The sequence below is a fragment of the Arvicola amphibius genome, chromosome 1, assembly GCF_903992535.2.
Source record: "Arvicola amphibius chromosome 1, mArvAmp1.2, whole genome shotgun sequence".
NCBI classification, from domain to species: Eukaryota; Metazoa; Chordata; class Mammalia; order Rodentia; family Cricetidae; genus Arvicola; species Arvicola amphibius.
In genome coordinates, this window is record NC_052047.1 from 160,446,612 (window position 1) to 160,464,643 (window position 18,032).

General features: G+C 38.5%; 1 protein-coding gene across 1 annotated transcript in view; it reads left to right on the forward strand.

The window, feature by feature from the left end:
• The window catches only part of Trpm6 (transient receptor potential cation channel subfamily M member 6), a 112,802-nt gene that overhangs the window by 63,923 nt on the left and 30,847 nt on the right, over positions 1-18,032 (forward strand). The window contains exons 26-28 of the mRNA XM_042054454.1: positions 4,457-5,580; positions 6,430-6,545; positions 15,703-15,820. Coding sequence (XP_041910388.1) covers positions 4,457-5,580; positions 6,430-6,545; positions 15,703-15,820 — 1,358 coding nt within the window. The remainder of the gene's footprint in view (positions 1-4,456; positions 5,581-6,429; positions 6,546-15,702; positions 15,821-18,032) is intronic.

The following is an 18,032-nucleotide window of genomic DNA, read 5'->3' on the forward strand; positions in this document are numbered from 1 at the left end:
AGAAAAATCAAGGCTTGGTTTTTACATATGAAATGCACTAACAAGGTAGCTGCAGCCTTGGGGAAGGAGCTGGTTTCCTGCTTCAGCCAAACTGACAAAGCTACAGTTAGCCATCAACACCATTAGAGATCTGAGATGGATAAATTATAGCAGAAAATACAAACCAAGGGCCTTTGTAGTGATTAAAATGACAGAGACTTAGCTGCTACCTGTGAGGCTCCTGTGGTCTGTATGTCTTCACTGGGGGCAGAAGTTGTAGTCTTTGGCTGTTAAACAGGACAGCATTGCATCTTCAGTGCTGCACAGGACAGCATTGGTCTTTGCCTGTCAGATTTAGGCAGTCTGAGACATTTTACTATGGATGAAGAACTTGGAAAAATTGGTCTACCTTGACTTAGATAGAGGAAGACAATCAATCCAACAGTGTCCGCAGTTTGTGCAGGTCCTGGCAGCTGGTGAGGCATGAAGAAGTTGTTCCCAGCTGACAGTGGCACCACAATCCAGGTCTACGCACAATTTGCTTTTTGTTTTCCTTGGAGACCTTAGGGTTGCTTCTAGGATCTGGCATTTTTTTTTTCTATCATAGGAAGCATTTTTTCCATTAAACATTTTACATGCCATATTTATCAGATTTCTGAAAAATTTTGAGTGTCATAATTAAGTACACTTGGTTTCACTGAGTGTGGTGGCACACACCTTTAATCTTAGCATTCAGGAGAACAGAGGTAGGTGGGCCTCTGTGAGTTCAAGGCCACCCGGGTCTACAAAGTGAATTTCAGGACAGCCAGAAATACACAGAGAAACCCTGTCTTGAAAAATAAAACAAACAACAACAAAATGTATACCTGATTTCAAATAAAATTTACTTTTTGTTGTTACTAGGCTTAAGCTTGAAAGCATATAGGAGGCTAAATAAACTTTATTCCTGTAATTAATTACACTGACACTTAGCATAATTGCAAGTAGAGTTCTGAACAAATTAAAAAATATGATAATTCATAATATGACTATTAACTTGCATGTCTTAAACATCTTTAACAGTTTACAATAAGTTAGTGGCTTTTATAAGATTAGGATTTGCATTTTTATCCCTGCTAAGCTTAGCCTTAAAAGAAAAACAATTTTTGAGTTAAAGCCCTTTTAGTATTAGATTAAAACTTTAAGTCTTAAGAATAATCCATAGGGAGACTAGCAACATTATTTCCTGGTGATTAAATAGTGTACCATTACAGAATATCATCGTTTCTTGTATGACTCAGGTTTTCAAAATAGCTAATGCTTAACAAAGTTAGCAAGACAAAGAAGCTAGACATACATTCTCAAATTAGAGTCTGTTGGCTTGAATAGACTCGGGTAAGGAGAGACTTTCTGTAGACTCTTTGCAAGACTGATTAGGTCATTGTCTCACTGCACCTTAAGATAGGAATATCCCAGTTTCTAGTGTTTAGTGTTTGGTGCTCATAGTTGTGACCCTAACTCATTTTTCTTTCTTTATATCTATCTGTCTGTCTGTTTATATGTCTGTCTGTCTGATTGTTTTTACTTATTTTTCAAAGATTACATTGCAATGTAATATATCTTATAAACTTAAAATGTCCCATAACCTTATAAATTTTTTAATATTTATTTATTTATTTATTTATTATGCATACAATATTCTGTCTGTGTGTATGTCTGCAGGCCAGCAGAGGGCACCAGACTTCATTACAGATGGTTGTGAGTCACCATGTGGTTGCTGGGAATTGAACTCAGGTCCTTTGGAAGAGCAGGCAATGCTCTTAACCACTGAGCCATCTCTCCAGCCCCAACCTTATAAATTTAAATATTTAAAGAAAATATCCAGTTTTTTAATTAAAAATTTTTGGCAATACTTCAAAATTTCTTTTTAAAAAAGTTTAAAATCTCTCAGCTGCGGGTTCCTACAATATTTAAAAAAAAAAAAACCTTGAGTACCTTATTTTATAACAGGAGGGAAAAAGCAGGGCACAACCACAGAGTAGACAAGGCAAAACCAAAGTTCAGTAATGCAAGCAATTCTGTGCTCACTCTCTCCTATAAGAGCTCGGGTCACCTTTCCAGCTCCACCCTCAGTAGCACACAAAACCTGTCTTCTAGGTCCTAGACGGCTCGTTTCTTCTGGCTGTTGTTCCTGGTGGCCATTGTGTAGTACTGGCATTTCCAAAACTGCTGATGTCCCTCTCCTGGGCTCTCTTTAGGGACTCCAGCCTCTGCCACACACCGCCAAGCCTCAGCTGTTCTCCATGACCCCTTCATGTCTTTAAAACATATATGACTTAGGTGATTCTTATATTACAAAGTTTGGCTGTCAGCATGAGGTACATTCTTGTATATAAGTGCCTATTAAAGCTGCCCTGTAAGTACATAAGTATTCCTTTTTTTTTTTTTTTTTTTTTTGGTTTTTCGAGACAGGGTTTCTCTGCAGCTTTAGAGCCTGTCCTGGAGCTAGCTCTTGTAGACCAGGCTGGTCTCGAACTCACAGAGATCCACCTGCCTCTGCCTCCCGAGTGCTGGGATTAAAGGCGTGCGCCACCACCGCCTGGCTCATAAGTATTCTTATATGAGTACAGCTTTAATACCCTATTAACAAACATTGTTTTTAAGTCCTATCTTTCTAAACCTTGGTTTTATGACTTTGTTTTCAGGATGAGAATTATCATACACAAATCCATTCTAATTCAAAGTATCTTGTACATCTGTTGTTGCTCTCCTGAGATAGGACAGAGAAAAGACTTTGAAATAAGCAAGCTCAACTCTAGAGAAGGGAGAACCCAAACCCACCCCCAGAGCCAGCTTTTCAAGAAAGCAAAGCAGCATAAAATAGCTTTAATATTATTCACACTCAAAAGACATTTGGATTCCTGCTAAAGAAAATCCAGTGACCAAAAAGCTCAGAGATAAGACATTCTGAAGCCTGTGTGTCAAAGCAGCCATGGCAAGTGTGTTAGTGGTGGCTGGTGGCCAACAACAGTGGCAGAGACAACAGAAACAAAACCAATAAACACAGAACACAGAAAGCCCACACACTCAAAGGAGACCACTCAGAAACAAAACATGTGGGGTCAACCATCATTCATGCATTTCACTGAGCCCGACCCACATTTCTGTCCTGGCTCCCATGTTTGCAACAAAACTAACAGACACACCAGAAATCACAGAATCATCCACGTACACAAAACAGGGAAAACTTTACGTTTAACTGGGCCTGACTGATTTCCATTTTGGCTCCCAGTATCCAAACAATCAGAACCAAGCAGGTGGTACTGTTTGCTTTTTGCCCTGGATAGGAGACTATTTGTTCCTGTCGAACACTATTCCAACTACTCCCATATACCTTGCCCCCATCCTCTTTTTCAAATTTGGGGCCTCTTTTTCTTTAATATTCATGATAATATGGAAAGGCAAAAGCCCTAGGCAACCACCAAAGACTGAGAGTAGGAAAAATAGTCTTCCCTAGCAAGGACCACACAAGACTGAACGGTCAGCCACTGAAAACTCACATACAAATTACAATGTATGGACTGAGAAAGACTTTTTTTTTCATATTTATGTTGCTTGTCTTCAAGTAGGGGTTAGTAAATGAAATAATTTTAACTTGACCACTTATGTAAAGAATGAAAAAAGGGTCTTGTGTTAAGATGTCAACATTGTTTTTTGAAGGAACCATAACACCCCTTCTGGAGATATTTACAGTGACATATATATATATATATATATATATATATACATTTAGCAAACAAGATTTTATTTTTTTCTTCCCTCTCTGTGATTGGAATTGTTATCCCAATCCCATTTATTTGCAGTTTGTTCTTAAATGAGTCTACTATAGAATGTGCCATGTTGTTTTTACATAAATCAATAGCTATATATCATAATTTTGGGTTCATGTATTCAAAATAATTAAAAATTTTGCCTTATTCTTTTCTGACTATAGATGTCCTAAAATGGATTTTATTTGGAGTGTGAGATGTATATTTGAACTATAGGGTTGAAGGTGTTTTCTGTCTTCATCGTTTTGATTTTCTCTTAGAGCTTCCTCTCACCAGGATTGTCCAAAAGAAGATTTTCCAGTGTTTGTCATGCAATAGGATGACTACATTAGAGAATAATAATGGGCTGGCCCATCAGATAATTGCAGTGGTAACCTGCAGGCAGCTGGAAAGTCGGTCCTGAGATAGTAGAAAGATATCGGGGCTGGGAATTTAGATTTACAGCATTCCTCCCTGGGGTTGAAGTGGGAGGAGAGGGAAGTAAGGTCACCTGGGATTAGAACAAGTACTTTGTTAGAGAGAGAGAGAAGGTTATAGGAGGCAGGCTAACTTTGGGAAGCAGGTACAATTTAGTTGTCACTTGTGGGTGGACACAAATCGAGCAGAGAGCAAAACCAAGTTCAACAGATTAATGTGGTTATTGGCTTTCTTCCTGTCCTCACCATTAGGGTTTCAGAGATGTTCTTCCAACTGAAAGAGATGAATGAAAAAGTATCTTTTATAAAGGACTCCCTACTATCCTTGGACAGCCAGGTGGGCCACCTCCAGGACCTCTCTGCCCTGACCGTTGACACCCTGAAGGTCCTTTCCGCTGTTGACACGTTGCAGGAAGATGAGGTTCTTCTGGCCAACAGAAAGCACTCCACTTATAGAAAACGTCCCCACAGCTGGACCAATGTCGTCTGCACAAATGTTCTCAGCAGCATGGGAAGCTGTGGAAAGAAGAAATTTCAGTGCTACAGCATGCCCCCTTCTTTGCTGCGGAGTCTTGCCAGAAGCCAGCTTCCCCCAAGAGTACAGGCAGGAGCCTTGCTAGAGATTACACACAGTAAGGGAGAGGCCTCATGTGTAAGAGAAGACGAGGAGGAACAAGAAATGGACCCAGTTGCTTCCGGGGTGTCCCAGGTCAGACAAGCACACTCTAAGTATGGCCAATTTCTCCTGGTCCCGTCTTCTGGAAAACAAGTTCCTTTCTCTTTTGAAAGGCCCCCATCTCTTTTCAGATCATCTGAAGAAGCCAACATGGATGACCTGGCATTGGAACATGTATGCCAACATGATATCACCATCCATCTGCCTGTGCAGACCGCTGCTGCCTCCCACCAGGCATTGGTAGCAGAACACAAGGAACAACATGAGGCAGCCACACAGATGTCAGACGAACATGACAAGGCCGAAGAAGATCCACTCACGCTTAGTGGCCTACCTGCTCCCTTGACAATGACCTCGCTTCCTTCTCGAGCCATCAGCATGCAAGCCGAAGGTGGATACGTGAACTGGGCTTTTTCTGAAAGCGATGAAACAGATGTGTTCAGTTTCAAAAAAAAGTGGAAAACTTGCTTGCCATCTACGTGCAGCAGTGAAGAATGCCCCCTCCAGAGAGGAGGCAGGTTGGGACTGGATAATTCAAGATCGGCCCAGAGTAGTGAGCGCTCAGTGGTGGCAGGACCATGGGCACAGCCAAGAAGGTCTTTTTGCATCAGTCCGCTCTGTAGAGACAGACCTCTTATCAGGAGTCATAGCTTTAGATTCCACAAGGAGGAGAAACTGAGGAAGATCTGGAAGAACAACAGTAAGGAGCAAATGCTTTAAATTTATTTTTATTTTCTTTCTCACTCATAAGATCTCTTATTTTTTATTTTTAAAACTTTTTATGCAACATATTTTGGTTGTATTCTGTTCCCTCTCCCAGCTCCTCCCTGACCTTCCCTTCTTCCCACTCAACTTCCTCTCTCTCTCTCTCTCTCTCTCTCTCTCTCTCTGTCTCTGTCTCTGTCTCTCTCCAAACAAACAGAAACAACAACAAAAACCCAAACCAAAAGCAAGCCTGAAACAGAACAAAACACAGTAGAACCATGGAGTTGTTTGTGTTGGCCTATTACTCCTGACCCCGGGGCTTGTCCTGCCTGGGGTTTGGTTGATTTAGCCAATGTCACTACATTGGAGAAAAGGAATTCTTCCCTCATCTCTCGGCATCTATCACTTGCAATTGGTCCTTGATTAAGGGTGGAACTTAGGGTCTACCTCCCCTTCTTACTGGCTTTTTTGTCTCACATGAACTCTGGCAAGTCTTGTACCCGCTGTCCCAGGCCATGGGAGTTCATATGTGCTGTAACCCTGCTTTGTCTGGAAACACCGCCTCCTCCTCATCTCTGCCTGTCACAGTCTTTCTAGCCACCTTTCTCGTTTCCTCCTTGATTCCCAAATCTTGAGGGGTGAGGGGTGATAAAAACATCCATTTATGGCTGGGTGAGGAGGAAACATTTTTTAACGTATGGTCATTAGCATTGCTTCTCTTCCGAAAATGCCTGTGATTGTTAAGGGTAGTATCGTTCTTCTCATTAGCCCAGTCTTCTCTTTAAAACAGAATTGTGTCCGTATATAGCCTCCAGCATTCACTTGCACACTATTTCCCTGCCAGGCCACGGAAGAGCCTCAGAGACAGGCTCAACATGGATCAAAGCAAAACTCCTAACCAAGAACAGGAGCCTGTCAAAGAAGAAGAAGAAGACGAAGACTCAGGGACTCCAGGTGCCAGTAAGTATTCCTTTTACTTTAGGGTTTGAATACCTGAGTCAGTGGCCTCTCCCTTTGGCTCCTGTTGTGGACACACAGTAACTTTGTGCCGGGAGGAATAAAGACATCTATCTTGACTTGCTTATCTGCTCACAAGCTGAAAGCTGCTTAGATTGTTTCTGATTTGGGTTAGTCCAAGAGGGCCTGAGTGAGCACTTGTGTACAAGTCCTGTGAATATTTGTTTAATTTCTCTTTGGCAAGGACTTGGGAGAGGGTGAGGAATGCCAGCATCCTGTGACGTTGTTGATGATGTCACCCCATGACTTTCGGGGGTCATCTATGGTTTGTGAGTCTATTAGCTGTTCTGCATCTGCATCTGTGTGCGTGAGGCTCAGTCTTGATCTCAAGCACACGGGTGGCTCTGTAGTGAGCGCCGCTGTGAGGTTAGTGAGTGTTGACTCAAGTTCTTAGGAGAGCTTCCATGTGTTCATCTGGAGTCACCTGTCTGGGTCCTACCTAGAATGCAGTGATTGATTTGTTTGCTTACTGTGATGTAAACTCTCATTGTGTGTTCTAGTCTTTTGTTGGATGTTTTTGTGATAGGCATCTTACCCCTTTGCTGTCGTGACTGTTGTCAGAAGTGCACAGATTTGTTTTTAAAAATTTGTATCAAATATTTGACTTTTTCCTTCTGTAGCTAAAGGTTGCTCTTCCCCCAGAACCCAAGCTATCACTAAGATGTTGTCTCTTGTTTTCTGCTACGATTTCTACACTTTTTGTCTCTACATTAGCTCTAGGGCCCATTTTAAGGTCCTTTTTGTATATGAGGATAGAAAAGGACTGAATTTTCTCTCCCATGTAAAATCAAAAAATTCCATCATTTTTTTTTGTAAAATTGTGACTTTTTTCTATTGAATTACCTTAACATTTGTCAAAAGCTAATTGACTATACAGACCCACAGTATGTGTGGCTCTATTTCTGTCTATCTCCATGCCAATACTAAATCCATCTCGACTACCGAAACTTTATAAGTTGTGAAATCATGCATAAAAGAAATCCTTCATTTTTCAAGAAATGATTTGGCTATTTTATGTTCTTTGCATTTATATATAAATTTAGTCTCAGATTTCAGTTTTTACACAGAAGCCTTCTGGGATTTGGAACAGAATTGCTCTGAATCTGCATGCCAGTTGTGGGAAATTGACATCTTATCCACAACTAGGTGTTTGATTCATTGGAAGTGATGTATGTCTAGCTTTAGGTAGTTTTAACATCAGTAATTCTTTGTAGTTTTCAGCACTCAGGTTTCGAATATCTCTGGTTACATGTGTACGTAGCATTGAAAATACATATCAAAGTTTTAAAATTTGTTGTGATTGTAGTTACTTTAAAATGGTAAACCTCCTTTTCTCTTTCTCTGTGTGTATGTATGTGTGTGTGAAGCCTTGGTCTTATATTTCACAATTTTGCCAAACTCACTTTTGCTTTTGAAAGTTTTTTGATAATATTTTATGTAAGTGATGATATTGATGATGGATTTTTTAATTATTCATTTTCAGTCTGGATATATTTTATTACTTCTTTTTGCCTGATTACACTGGCTGGAACACTGAGTACTGTGTTAAATAGAAGCCATGAAAACAGGCATCTTTCCACGTTTTCTTTTGAACTATAATGGAGGCCGAACACAGCATCTCTGTTTTTCTTTTATTGCTCCTGTTAGAAAGAACTTTGTCTTTCATCATTAAGTAGGATATTTGTCAATATTGTTGTGCACCAATTTAGATGGTTTTCTTCTTTACCTTGTTAATTGATTTTATAATGTCAGAGTTAACATTTTGAGCATTAAACCAGCATTACTGGGATAAACTCCACTTGTCCACTTATGTACTCTTACAAATGATATTAATTTTGCTAGTCCTTTTGCACCTGTGTTCCTGGGGCATTGTCTTCAGTTCCTTTATTGTTATAACTTTGGTTTGGGTAACAGGGTTATCCCAGGATAATTGGCTACATTGGGTATATGTCTTCAGTTTTCTTTGTGAGTTTGTAAAATGTTGATAATCTTTCAACATTGCATACTCAATTGAATTATCCAAGAAACCCATGTTTTTGGTAAAGTTTTTAACTACATATTAAGCATCTATAGTAGTCATAGGGCTCTTTAGATTATCAGATTGTTAGATGGTCTTTGACTGTTTCTGTATTTAAAGACTATCTATTTTGTTTAATGTAAGTGGAGACTGCTTGTTCGTTTCCCAGTCAGGCAGACCCAAATAATCACACCAAAACAAAACAAAAAAACCCTATATTAGTTACAACACTGTTGGCAAATATCTTAGGCATATTCCTAGCTAGCTCTTATGTCTTAAATTAAAGCATTTCTATTATTTTATATTTTACCACGAGGCTTGTGGTTTGTCACCTCTTACTTGTTGGGAAACTCCATGGTATGTCTGCCTTTTTTGGTAACTGCATGGCATCTCCCTGACTCTGCCTACTCTTTCTGTATATCTCTTCCAGCCTGGTTATATTTTTCCCTGCCATAGGCCAAAGCAGCTTTATTTATTAACTAATAAAAGTAACACATAGACAGAAGGACATCCTGTATCATCACCCCTTTCCTGTCTCATTAAAATGAAAGGTTTTAGTTTTAACATAGTAAAATTACATATGACATAACAATTATCAAGTAAGAATTACAGTTACAATATTTCTTTGTGAGTCTAAAGTTTCATATCTGATTTATCTTTTATCAAAACTAAGGAAAACTGCAACTATAGCTATTTGTTTTAACTCCATCAAAAACTCCAGAAGGATATACTATTATCTAAGTAAATAAGAAGTATATTGTAAGCAACTTCTAAAGTTCTAGAAATGACAGAGACATCTTACTATCTTGACAGTTACCCAAAGTAATATATAGTCATCCATCTTCAACTTACAGGCCCATAGTATTTTTCAGACTTTTCCATGAATCAGGAAATTTGAAAAACTGTTTTGCCTATATTGACAGTTTTCAGCCACTTTCTTCTGTGTCCTGCAGAATGTCTGGCAGTTTTGTCTGTGAAGCAAGAACCCTGAAAAAACATCCATTTTTTGGAAAGTTTAGCAGTCGTTTTTTTTTTTTTTTTTTTTTTTTTTTATGGGTTCTGCATATCCAGTTCATACAGCATACCATCAAGCAGTCCAGGCAAGAGCAGTTTCTTGATCAAAGGGCTAGCCTTGTCACATTGAATACAAATTTCATAACAAGTTTCTTCGATGCCCATCTAATTCTCTGAAGTTATTGGTGTTGCCAGAAGCAGACATGTCAAACTGTTGAGAAATGTTGAAGTTAAAACATTAACTTAAAACATTTTAAATGCCATATTCTAGAGGTCTTTAAAGTGTTGAAGACCATCTATCTAACTGAAATATATCTCTATATATCTAGAAAACATAACTGACATGACTACAAGTTTGACAATTACAAATGACTATTAATCTGTAATTTTTAATTATATATTACATTTTAAAATGAGTTGCACACATATAATATTGTAAAGAAGAGTAGAAATATACATATAACAAAACTGACCCTAAATTTGTATCAATAAACCAAGATTCATACCAATGCAAAGTATTCATCTCTAAATCATGTCCCTCTTTAAATGAAAACAAACATTCTTAAATAATCATTTTGAAAATTTGGCCATAGTATTTTCCAAACTGCTTCCTGTTGTTTATTGTGTGAAGTATTTTTAAGGTTCATGAAGGCCTTTCAGGGGGTCTTGTTACCATCAAATCGCATTAGCCTGAAAGAAATCCATAGGTTCCCATCCTCTGTGGAAACAAAAAGAGAACCTGTTTTCTGAAGTAACATATTCTTAGACTCAAATTCTGAAGTCAAGATACCTTTAAAATATACATGTTGGTTTAGCTTAGCAGCCCATACAATGAAATGTCTCTCTGTACTTAGCTATTCATAGTCAAAAAATTCAAAGAAAACACAATAATGTGCATAATCCATACTCTGCATATTTTCCATCTTTACATGGCTTATTTCTTTTTCACTCCCTTTACTCCTTTAATCTATGACTGTCTGTATCATTTTATGCTACTTTTACTGTCTCTTCAGACTTTGTTTTAGTTTTTAAAACCATCTATACTCTTTTTCTTCTCTCTACCAAACCTATGTACATTTTTTTCAAACACACTATGATCTATTCAGAGGTTTATTTCTGTCCAAATCTGTCTTTATTGCATACCTGTAATCATTTTCGGACCAGAAGCACTTTTAAAATAGTAAGCAGCTTGGTTGCAGCAGCCCTGGATGCTGGCTTCACCTTTTTTAGCCTTTCAATATGGTGGAAGGACATTTACCATCAGTTCTACAAGCCATGCTCACTGCCTCAGCTCCAGGGACACAGCTAATCTATGTTACCATTAATCAACTTATAGCATTCTGCTCACAAACCCTAAATGCGCTGTAGAAGGACCTTCCAGAAGAGCCAGAGCCATTCCTTGCTGCCAGTACAAACCAGGAAGCTGTTTTTAAAGGAGCCATGCCTCTGCTTGTGGCCTGCAAATAGAGCCTATCTGAAAAAAATGTGGCTACCAAGAAGCTGCATTTGGCTCCAGTTTTTGTGGGTCTAGAACCCTCTTTTTTTCTTAAGCATTTTAGGTCTTATGTGGATTCATGCCCCAGACTGTGGGTACCATTTTGTAAGCAGAGACTGCTTGTTTGTTTCCCAGCCATCCAGACCCAAATAATCACAAAAAACCCATATTAATTACAACACTGTTTGGCCAATAGCTTAGGCATATTCCTAGCTAGCTCTTACATTTTAAATTAACCCATTTCCAATATTTTATATTTTACCATGATGCTTGTGGTTTGTTACCTCTTGCTTCTTTGGCAACTGTAACCCCATGGTGTCTGCTTCCTTTGGCAGCTACATGGCATTTCCCTGATTCTGCCTACTCTCTCTGTATATATCTCCCAGCCTGGTTATATTTTTCCATGTCATAGGTCAAAACAGCTTTATTCATTAACCAATAAAAGCAATACAATACAGAAAAACATTCCACATCAGTTTAATGTTTCCTGTTCATCTCTGCTCCTGGTAACTTGGGTCATTTCTTCCTTTCTTTTGGTTAGTTGGGCCAAGAGTCTGTGTATCTTATTAGTTGGCTAGTGTTATTAATAATAGCCCTTCCTCCTCTAACCCCTCTCTCCAGCTCTGTCTCTGAGACAGGGTATCACTATGTGGTTCTGGCTGGCCTGCAACTCATACTCCTCACACAAAGGTATCCCAGAAGCTGTGATAACAGGTGTGTGCGGTGCACCTGCCTTGTTTTAATATTTCCTTGTTAAACCTATAGTGATGCCATCTCTTGCATTCTGAACATTTGAAATTTTTATTTTCTTTCTCTGTTTCATGACCAGTAGGGCTGTAGGATTTTATCTGTTTAATTAATTTTTTCTTTTGGAAAAAAACAACTCAATTTTATGATTTTTTCATGAATTCAATTCTATTTCCTTGGTTCAGTTTACTTTGGGTTTGACTTGATTTTCTCTTTCTAGTTTAATGTTAAAAAGTTTGGTTAATGATTTGGGAATTTCCAGTATTTAGAAAGAATATTTTAATTTATTCACTGACAGTTTCATACATGTAAATATTTTGCCTTTTATTTTTGAATGCAGGCATTCAAGCATATGTAGTCAAGTCCTACAAACTCTGGTGTTGTTTTCATGTTAGTCCAGGGAATCTTTTAAACACACTGTCAGAATGACTCCATCTAATTTCGCAGGAATTCACTTTCATGGTCTACATGTGCTGTTTAATTTTCTTTTTAATTTACACATATTTTTTTCTGAATAAACTGATACTTAAAAAATACTCAGTTCTCTTTGTTACAGTAATAGAAGCAGTTGAAGACTTTTAACTACTTATTTGTTATGGGTCTGTTTAAGTTCCTGATCATTTATTATTGGTTTAAACTAAGTGGTTTGCATGAGTCTAGAAATTTGTTGATTTTTCCATTTTCTACTTAATGGAGTACAAGTTTTTAAAGCATTCTTTTACAATAGTCTGAATTTATTTGGTGTCTGTTGTAATATTTTCCTGATCATCTTTGTTTTGATTAATTTGGGTCTTCTCTTTCTTTTGGTGAGTTGGGCAAAGGGTCTGTCAATCTTAAATACTTTCTCAAAGAGCCAGCTCTTAGATGCATTGATTTTTTTATATTGTTTTCTTTGTTTCTTTTTCATTAATTTTTGCTCTGATTTTAATTTTATCTTCTCATCTACTGTGTTTGGTTTGTTCTTGTTTTTTCAAATTCTTAAGTTGTATTATTAAGCCATGTGTTTCTGTCCTTAAATTTTTTTCAGTGTGAGTGCTTTGGAGCTGTAACTTTTCATGTTTAGACAGCTTCCACTGTGTCACAGAGATTTTTGTTGTATGTGTGTTTTGTTTTCGTTTTCATTTAGTACCAGTAATCTCCTAATTTCTTTCTCATTTCATCTTGGGCCCATTCATCTTTCAGTAATGTGTTGTTTAATCTTCATGAGTTTGTGTAATTACTTGGGATTCATTTGGTGTTGGTTTTAAGCTTTATTGCATTGTGTTCAGAAAGAATAAATGGAATTATTTCAATTTTATGAATTTGTTAAGATTTGTTTTGTATCTCAGATTGGATTGTTAGTGGTGCACACCTTTAATCATAGCACTTGAGAGGCAGAGTCAAGTGGATCTCAATGAGTTGGAGGCCAGCCTGGTCTACAAAGAGAGTTCCAGGACAACAAGGACTGTTACACAGAGAAACCCTGTCTTGAAACAAAACAAACCAAAAACCAAAAAAAAAAAAAAAAAAAAAACCAAAAAAACAAAAAACCCACCACCACCACCAACAGAAAAACCCCAAAGATTTGTTTTGTATTTCATTATATGGTCTATTTTAGAGATGATTCCATGGGCTGTTGAGTAGAATATTTATTGTTTTAGTCTTTGGGTTGAATCTTCTTTAAATATCTACTAAGTCCATTTGATGCACATTATCATTTTTTATTATGATGTTTCTTCCCTTATTTTATTTATTTTGTTTTGTTTTTATCCAGATAACTTATCTACTGGATAAAGTAGGGTACTGAAATTATCCTCTGTTATTAAACTGGAGTTTATTTGCATTTTCATATCCAGTATAATGCTTTTATGAAATTGAGCTCATCAGAGTTTGGGGCATATATGTTTAAGTTCAAAATATTATCTTGGTTAATTGTTCACTTGACTAGAATTTCTGTTCTGATTAGTTTTAGTTTGGTTTTGATTTTGTTAGATACTAGGATAGTGACAGATGCTTTCTTCTTAATCTCATTTGCTTAGACTACTTCTTTTCATCTTTCGACTTTAAGATGGTACTTGTTTTGAAGGTAAACTGAGTTCCTTGTAGAAAACAGACAGATGAATTTTGCTTCTTAATCCATTCCACTAATCTTAGGTGACTGAGGAGTTGAAGCTACTGATATTTACATTTATTACTGAAAGGTTGATAGATATAATTTTATTATTGTTATTATTGCTATCTGTGTTGTTAGTCCTATTTTGTGTTGTAGTAATTATAGCTTTGTTTTTTTTCTGTGCTCTCTTGGAGGCTTATTCCTGTCTTCAGCCTGGAGTAGGGCTTCTAGAATTTTCTGTAGGGCTGGTTTGGTGGACATGAATTATTTTAGTATGTTTGTATCTTGGAAAGTTTTTCTTTCTCCAACTATGGCTGATAGTTTGGCTGGTACAGTGTTCTATGTTGACATCTGTGATCTTATGCATGGAAAACTGACCATGGGCTGCCCAGCCCTAGCTGACAGATATCACCAACAACATAACCCTAATACCTGAGGCTTAGGGAATATTTTGGAAGAGGGGGCAGAAAGGTTATAAGAACCAGATGATCAAGGTATCTGTTGTGAGATAGTGTCTTCTGTATATTGCATCATGAAATCTCAAAAATAATGTCGCCTAAACAAGACCTGCACAATGACATCAGATAGGCCAATGTAGATGGACAATATCTCACAAGACCCTACCCCTAGACAAAGAGGAACAGACAATTAATGGCTACTAGGAAAAGAAGAATCAGTTTTTTTTCCAGGGACAAGTCCTCAATAAGTAATCCAACTGGTCATCCTGTAACAGATACATATATGAGCAACACTGAATGGACTCAGCATGCTGTATGTATACATATGTATATCTATATATTTAAGCATATATATGTAAAAATAAAGAAGTCATGAGTTTGAGAGGAGTTGTAGGCTTGCAAGGAGTTGGAGGTTGGAAATGATGTAAATATAGTTCTCAGGTGTTCTCAGTAAACACCCTGCCTCCAATTAAGTTAAAAGGGAGCAGAAGCAGAGACAAGATGGAGACAATTATGTAGAATCAGTTAGGAGAGGGTTATCTTGAGAAGGAAGGCTACTGTCTCAGAAGAGCCATGACCTGTTGGAATACCGTGGGATAAGCATTTAAAAAGATTTATTTTTAGAATATTTCAAATGGTCTGAGTTCAGTTAGGTTTCACCTGAGTTCACGTACTCAAAATTTCATTCATGTATTGCTTTGAAATTTACCGTCTTGCCTGTTGCTTTCCCTGGGAAGGGTGTAAGATAGTCATGGTATACCAGCCACCCATCGCTTCAGTGCTGGAGACAGTGAAGGATGGAAATAGTAAACTATTTTCTAAGTCCACACAGGTTCTGATGGGGCAGAATTCCAATGCAAGTACTTTGAGTTGAAACCCTTCCCCTTCTCTATATAAGCAGATTTTGCAATATGGTTTCTGATCAGCAGCATGAGTTTCCCCCGGGAACGCATTAGATATCCGAGTCTAATCTCTTCCCCTAGACCTTCTGACTAGAAACCCCGAGGATTCAGGCCAGTGACTGTTCCTGATCCCTAAGTGATTCTGATGCTTATTCAGGTTCCACACCACATTCTGGTTCTTCACCGTGACCGCAAAGAGAATGCACACAGATGTGTGTATCCTGCTAACCTAAGTGAGGGGGTTTGTAAGTGTTCCGGGTAATTCAAAATGTAGCCTGGGCTAATCACTGCCTTCCACTGTGTTCTTCTATCAACATAATGTAAAATTTTGTCAGATTAATGTCATGGCGTTCTTACATGTGACTGTCTCTCCAGGTGATAACAGTTAATACCTGCTATCAAAGTGACTCATTGAATTCAGAGCCAGGAGAAGCAAACATCACTGAACAGTACGGCAAGAACTGGCTCTCCGTGTCCAACTTCAGCCAGATAAGTATGTGCTTGTGTAGTCTTGGACCCCATCATCTGGCAGAACCCTCTAAGGCACCTAGGACAGTGGTTCTCAACCCATGGGTCCCAACTCTTTGGGAATGTTGAACAATATCAGATATTTGCATTATGATTCATTATAGTTATGAAGTAGCAACAGAATAATTTTATGGTTGGGAGTCACCACAACATGAAGAACTACACTAAAGGATCACAGCATTAGGAAGGTTGAGAACCACTGGCCTAGAGTGTGACCTTTAGACCATAGGTGGTTTCTGATTTTCTTTTGTTTAGAGATGAGCTAAGGAGATGGCAGAAGCCTCTAAGGGAAATAGTTCTTTGTTGCTTATGCTTATAGAAGAGACAAAATTTCATTTGCTTAAAGGAATTGCTATCAGGATACAGAAAAGAAATATTAAAATTTAGATAATTTTTATATTCAAAGCGTTTCCCTCCAATTGGGGTCATTCAGTCTGACTTATAGGGAGGGGAGTTTGCTTAATTTTCAGAATCCTTAAAGCTTGTGCAATACTGGTAAGAATCAGCAGGTCAGCCATTGTTGGTTATTTACTGTGGCCCACATGGGATGTTTATAAGTGGATGTGTGTCCTTTAAGCTCAAAGAGCTGTGTGGGGAAGAGCTCCAAACAAGACAAGGCATGAGAAATAGGGAGGAAGATTATTAGCAGAAATACATACAAATGTAGATTCGAACTTTGTGCACTAGAAGTACTTTTGAAAAAGAAGAAATCACATGATCAAGGACACACATGCACACACATTTGAAATGTCTTAAGACACTACATAAAAGGCACTGGTACATGCTGCAGGGTCCTGTACTTCTTCACAAACCTTCCTCACTCAGGTACTCTGTGGTCCTCAACTAAGTGGGACATTTTCACAGCAACCCCAACCCCTTGCCCTCCCCAAGGGATACTGGGCAAAGTCTACAGACATGTTTTATTGTCACAATCAAAGGGGGGTGCTCTTGGTACTTGGTGAGAAGAGGCCAGGGATGCTATGAGGCATCCTCTGACATATGCTACAGACTTCAGGACAAAACATCAATGCCAAAGTGGGAGAACCCTGTTTTGTATTTAAAATACAGAACCCTTTATGAAGCCAGTGGGAATAAAGTGGGCACAAAGGTAGAAGACATGTTAGAAATTAAATGGGAGCCGGGTGATGGTGGTGCATGCCTTTAATCCCAGCACTCAGGAAGGCAGAGTTAGGCAGATCTCTGTGAGTTTGAGGCCAGCCTGGTCTACTGACTGAGTTCCAGGACAGTCAGTGATACACAAGGAAACTATGTCTTAAAAAAAAAAAAACAAAAAGAAAAGCAAAAAAGAAGAAATTAAATAGGTACGACATTGATTTACAAGTGTGGCTCAGGATCTGAATTGCCTTGCCTTAACTCACCGTTTCCTGGAAACTGTACATTTACATATCTCAAGCCCATGCATAAAACACGACTCCAGCTGGGCTGATTCTCCCTGACAACAACGTGAGCATGAAGGAGGCTGAGGCAAGAAGACTGTGTCTTCCAGGCCACTCTGGGCTGGACAGTGAGAACTTGCATCACAGTAAAAATGGGAACAAGGCAGTAAGCAGGCAAAGTAAAATCCCTGAGATCAGTCTCGGATGAATCATAGTTATATAATATACTGTGCATTTTATAGATACTTATAACCTGTGTTTAGTTTTTATTTTTTTAGGCTCTATTAATTTTAGAAAATGGGCCCATGATGATATTTCTGTGCGTGTGTATAGCCTGCTTCGTTCATACTCACTTCCGTTCCCTTCTCTCGCCACCACCACCTCTCCTGCTGGCTCCCTTCCTGCTACTTTAGTGCTCTTTAAAATCCAGAGTCCACAGATGAGAAAATACATGGATAGTTGTCCTACCCTGTCTGCCTTGTTTTGCTGAGTATGATGACTTCCGTCTGTGTTCCCCACATGACATTGTTTCCTTCTTTATGCGGAGTGAAACTCCACGATGCCCACCTTAGATCATGGTACTCCATTCTGAATACATATGTTCTTTCCCGTGAGACTCAGACAGGATGCTATGTGTCAGGAGGGTCTAGCGAGGCATTTTGTCCAAAGACAGAAAATCCAGGGAAACTGGCTGACCCCAGGGCCAGCAGATCTGGTGAGGCCTGGTGTCATCCTTGTGATACATCTTGAATTGAGAAGCTTTGTTGCTTCTTTTGAAAC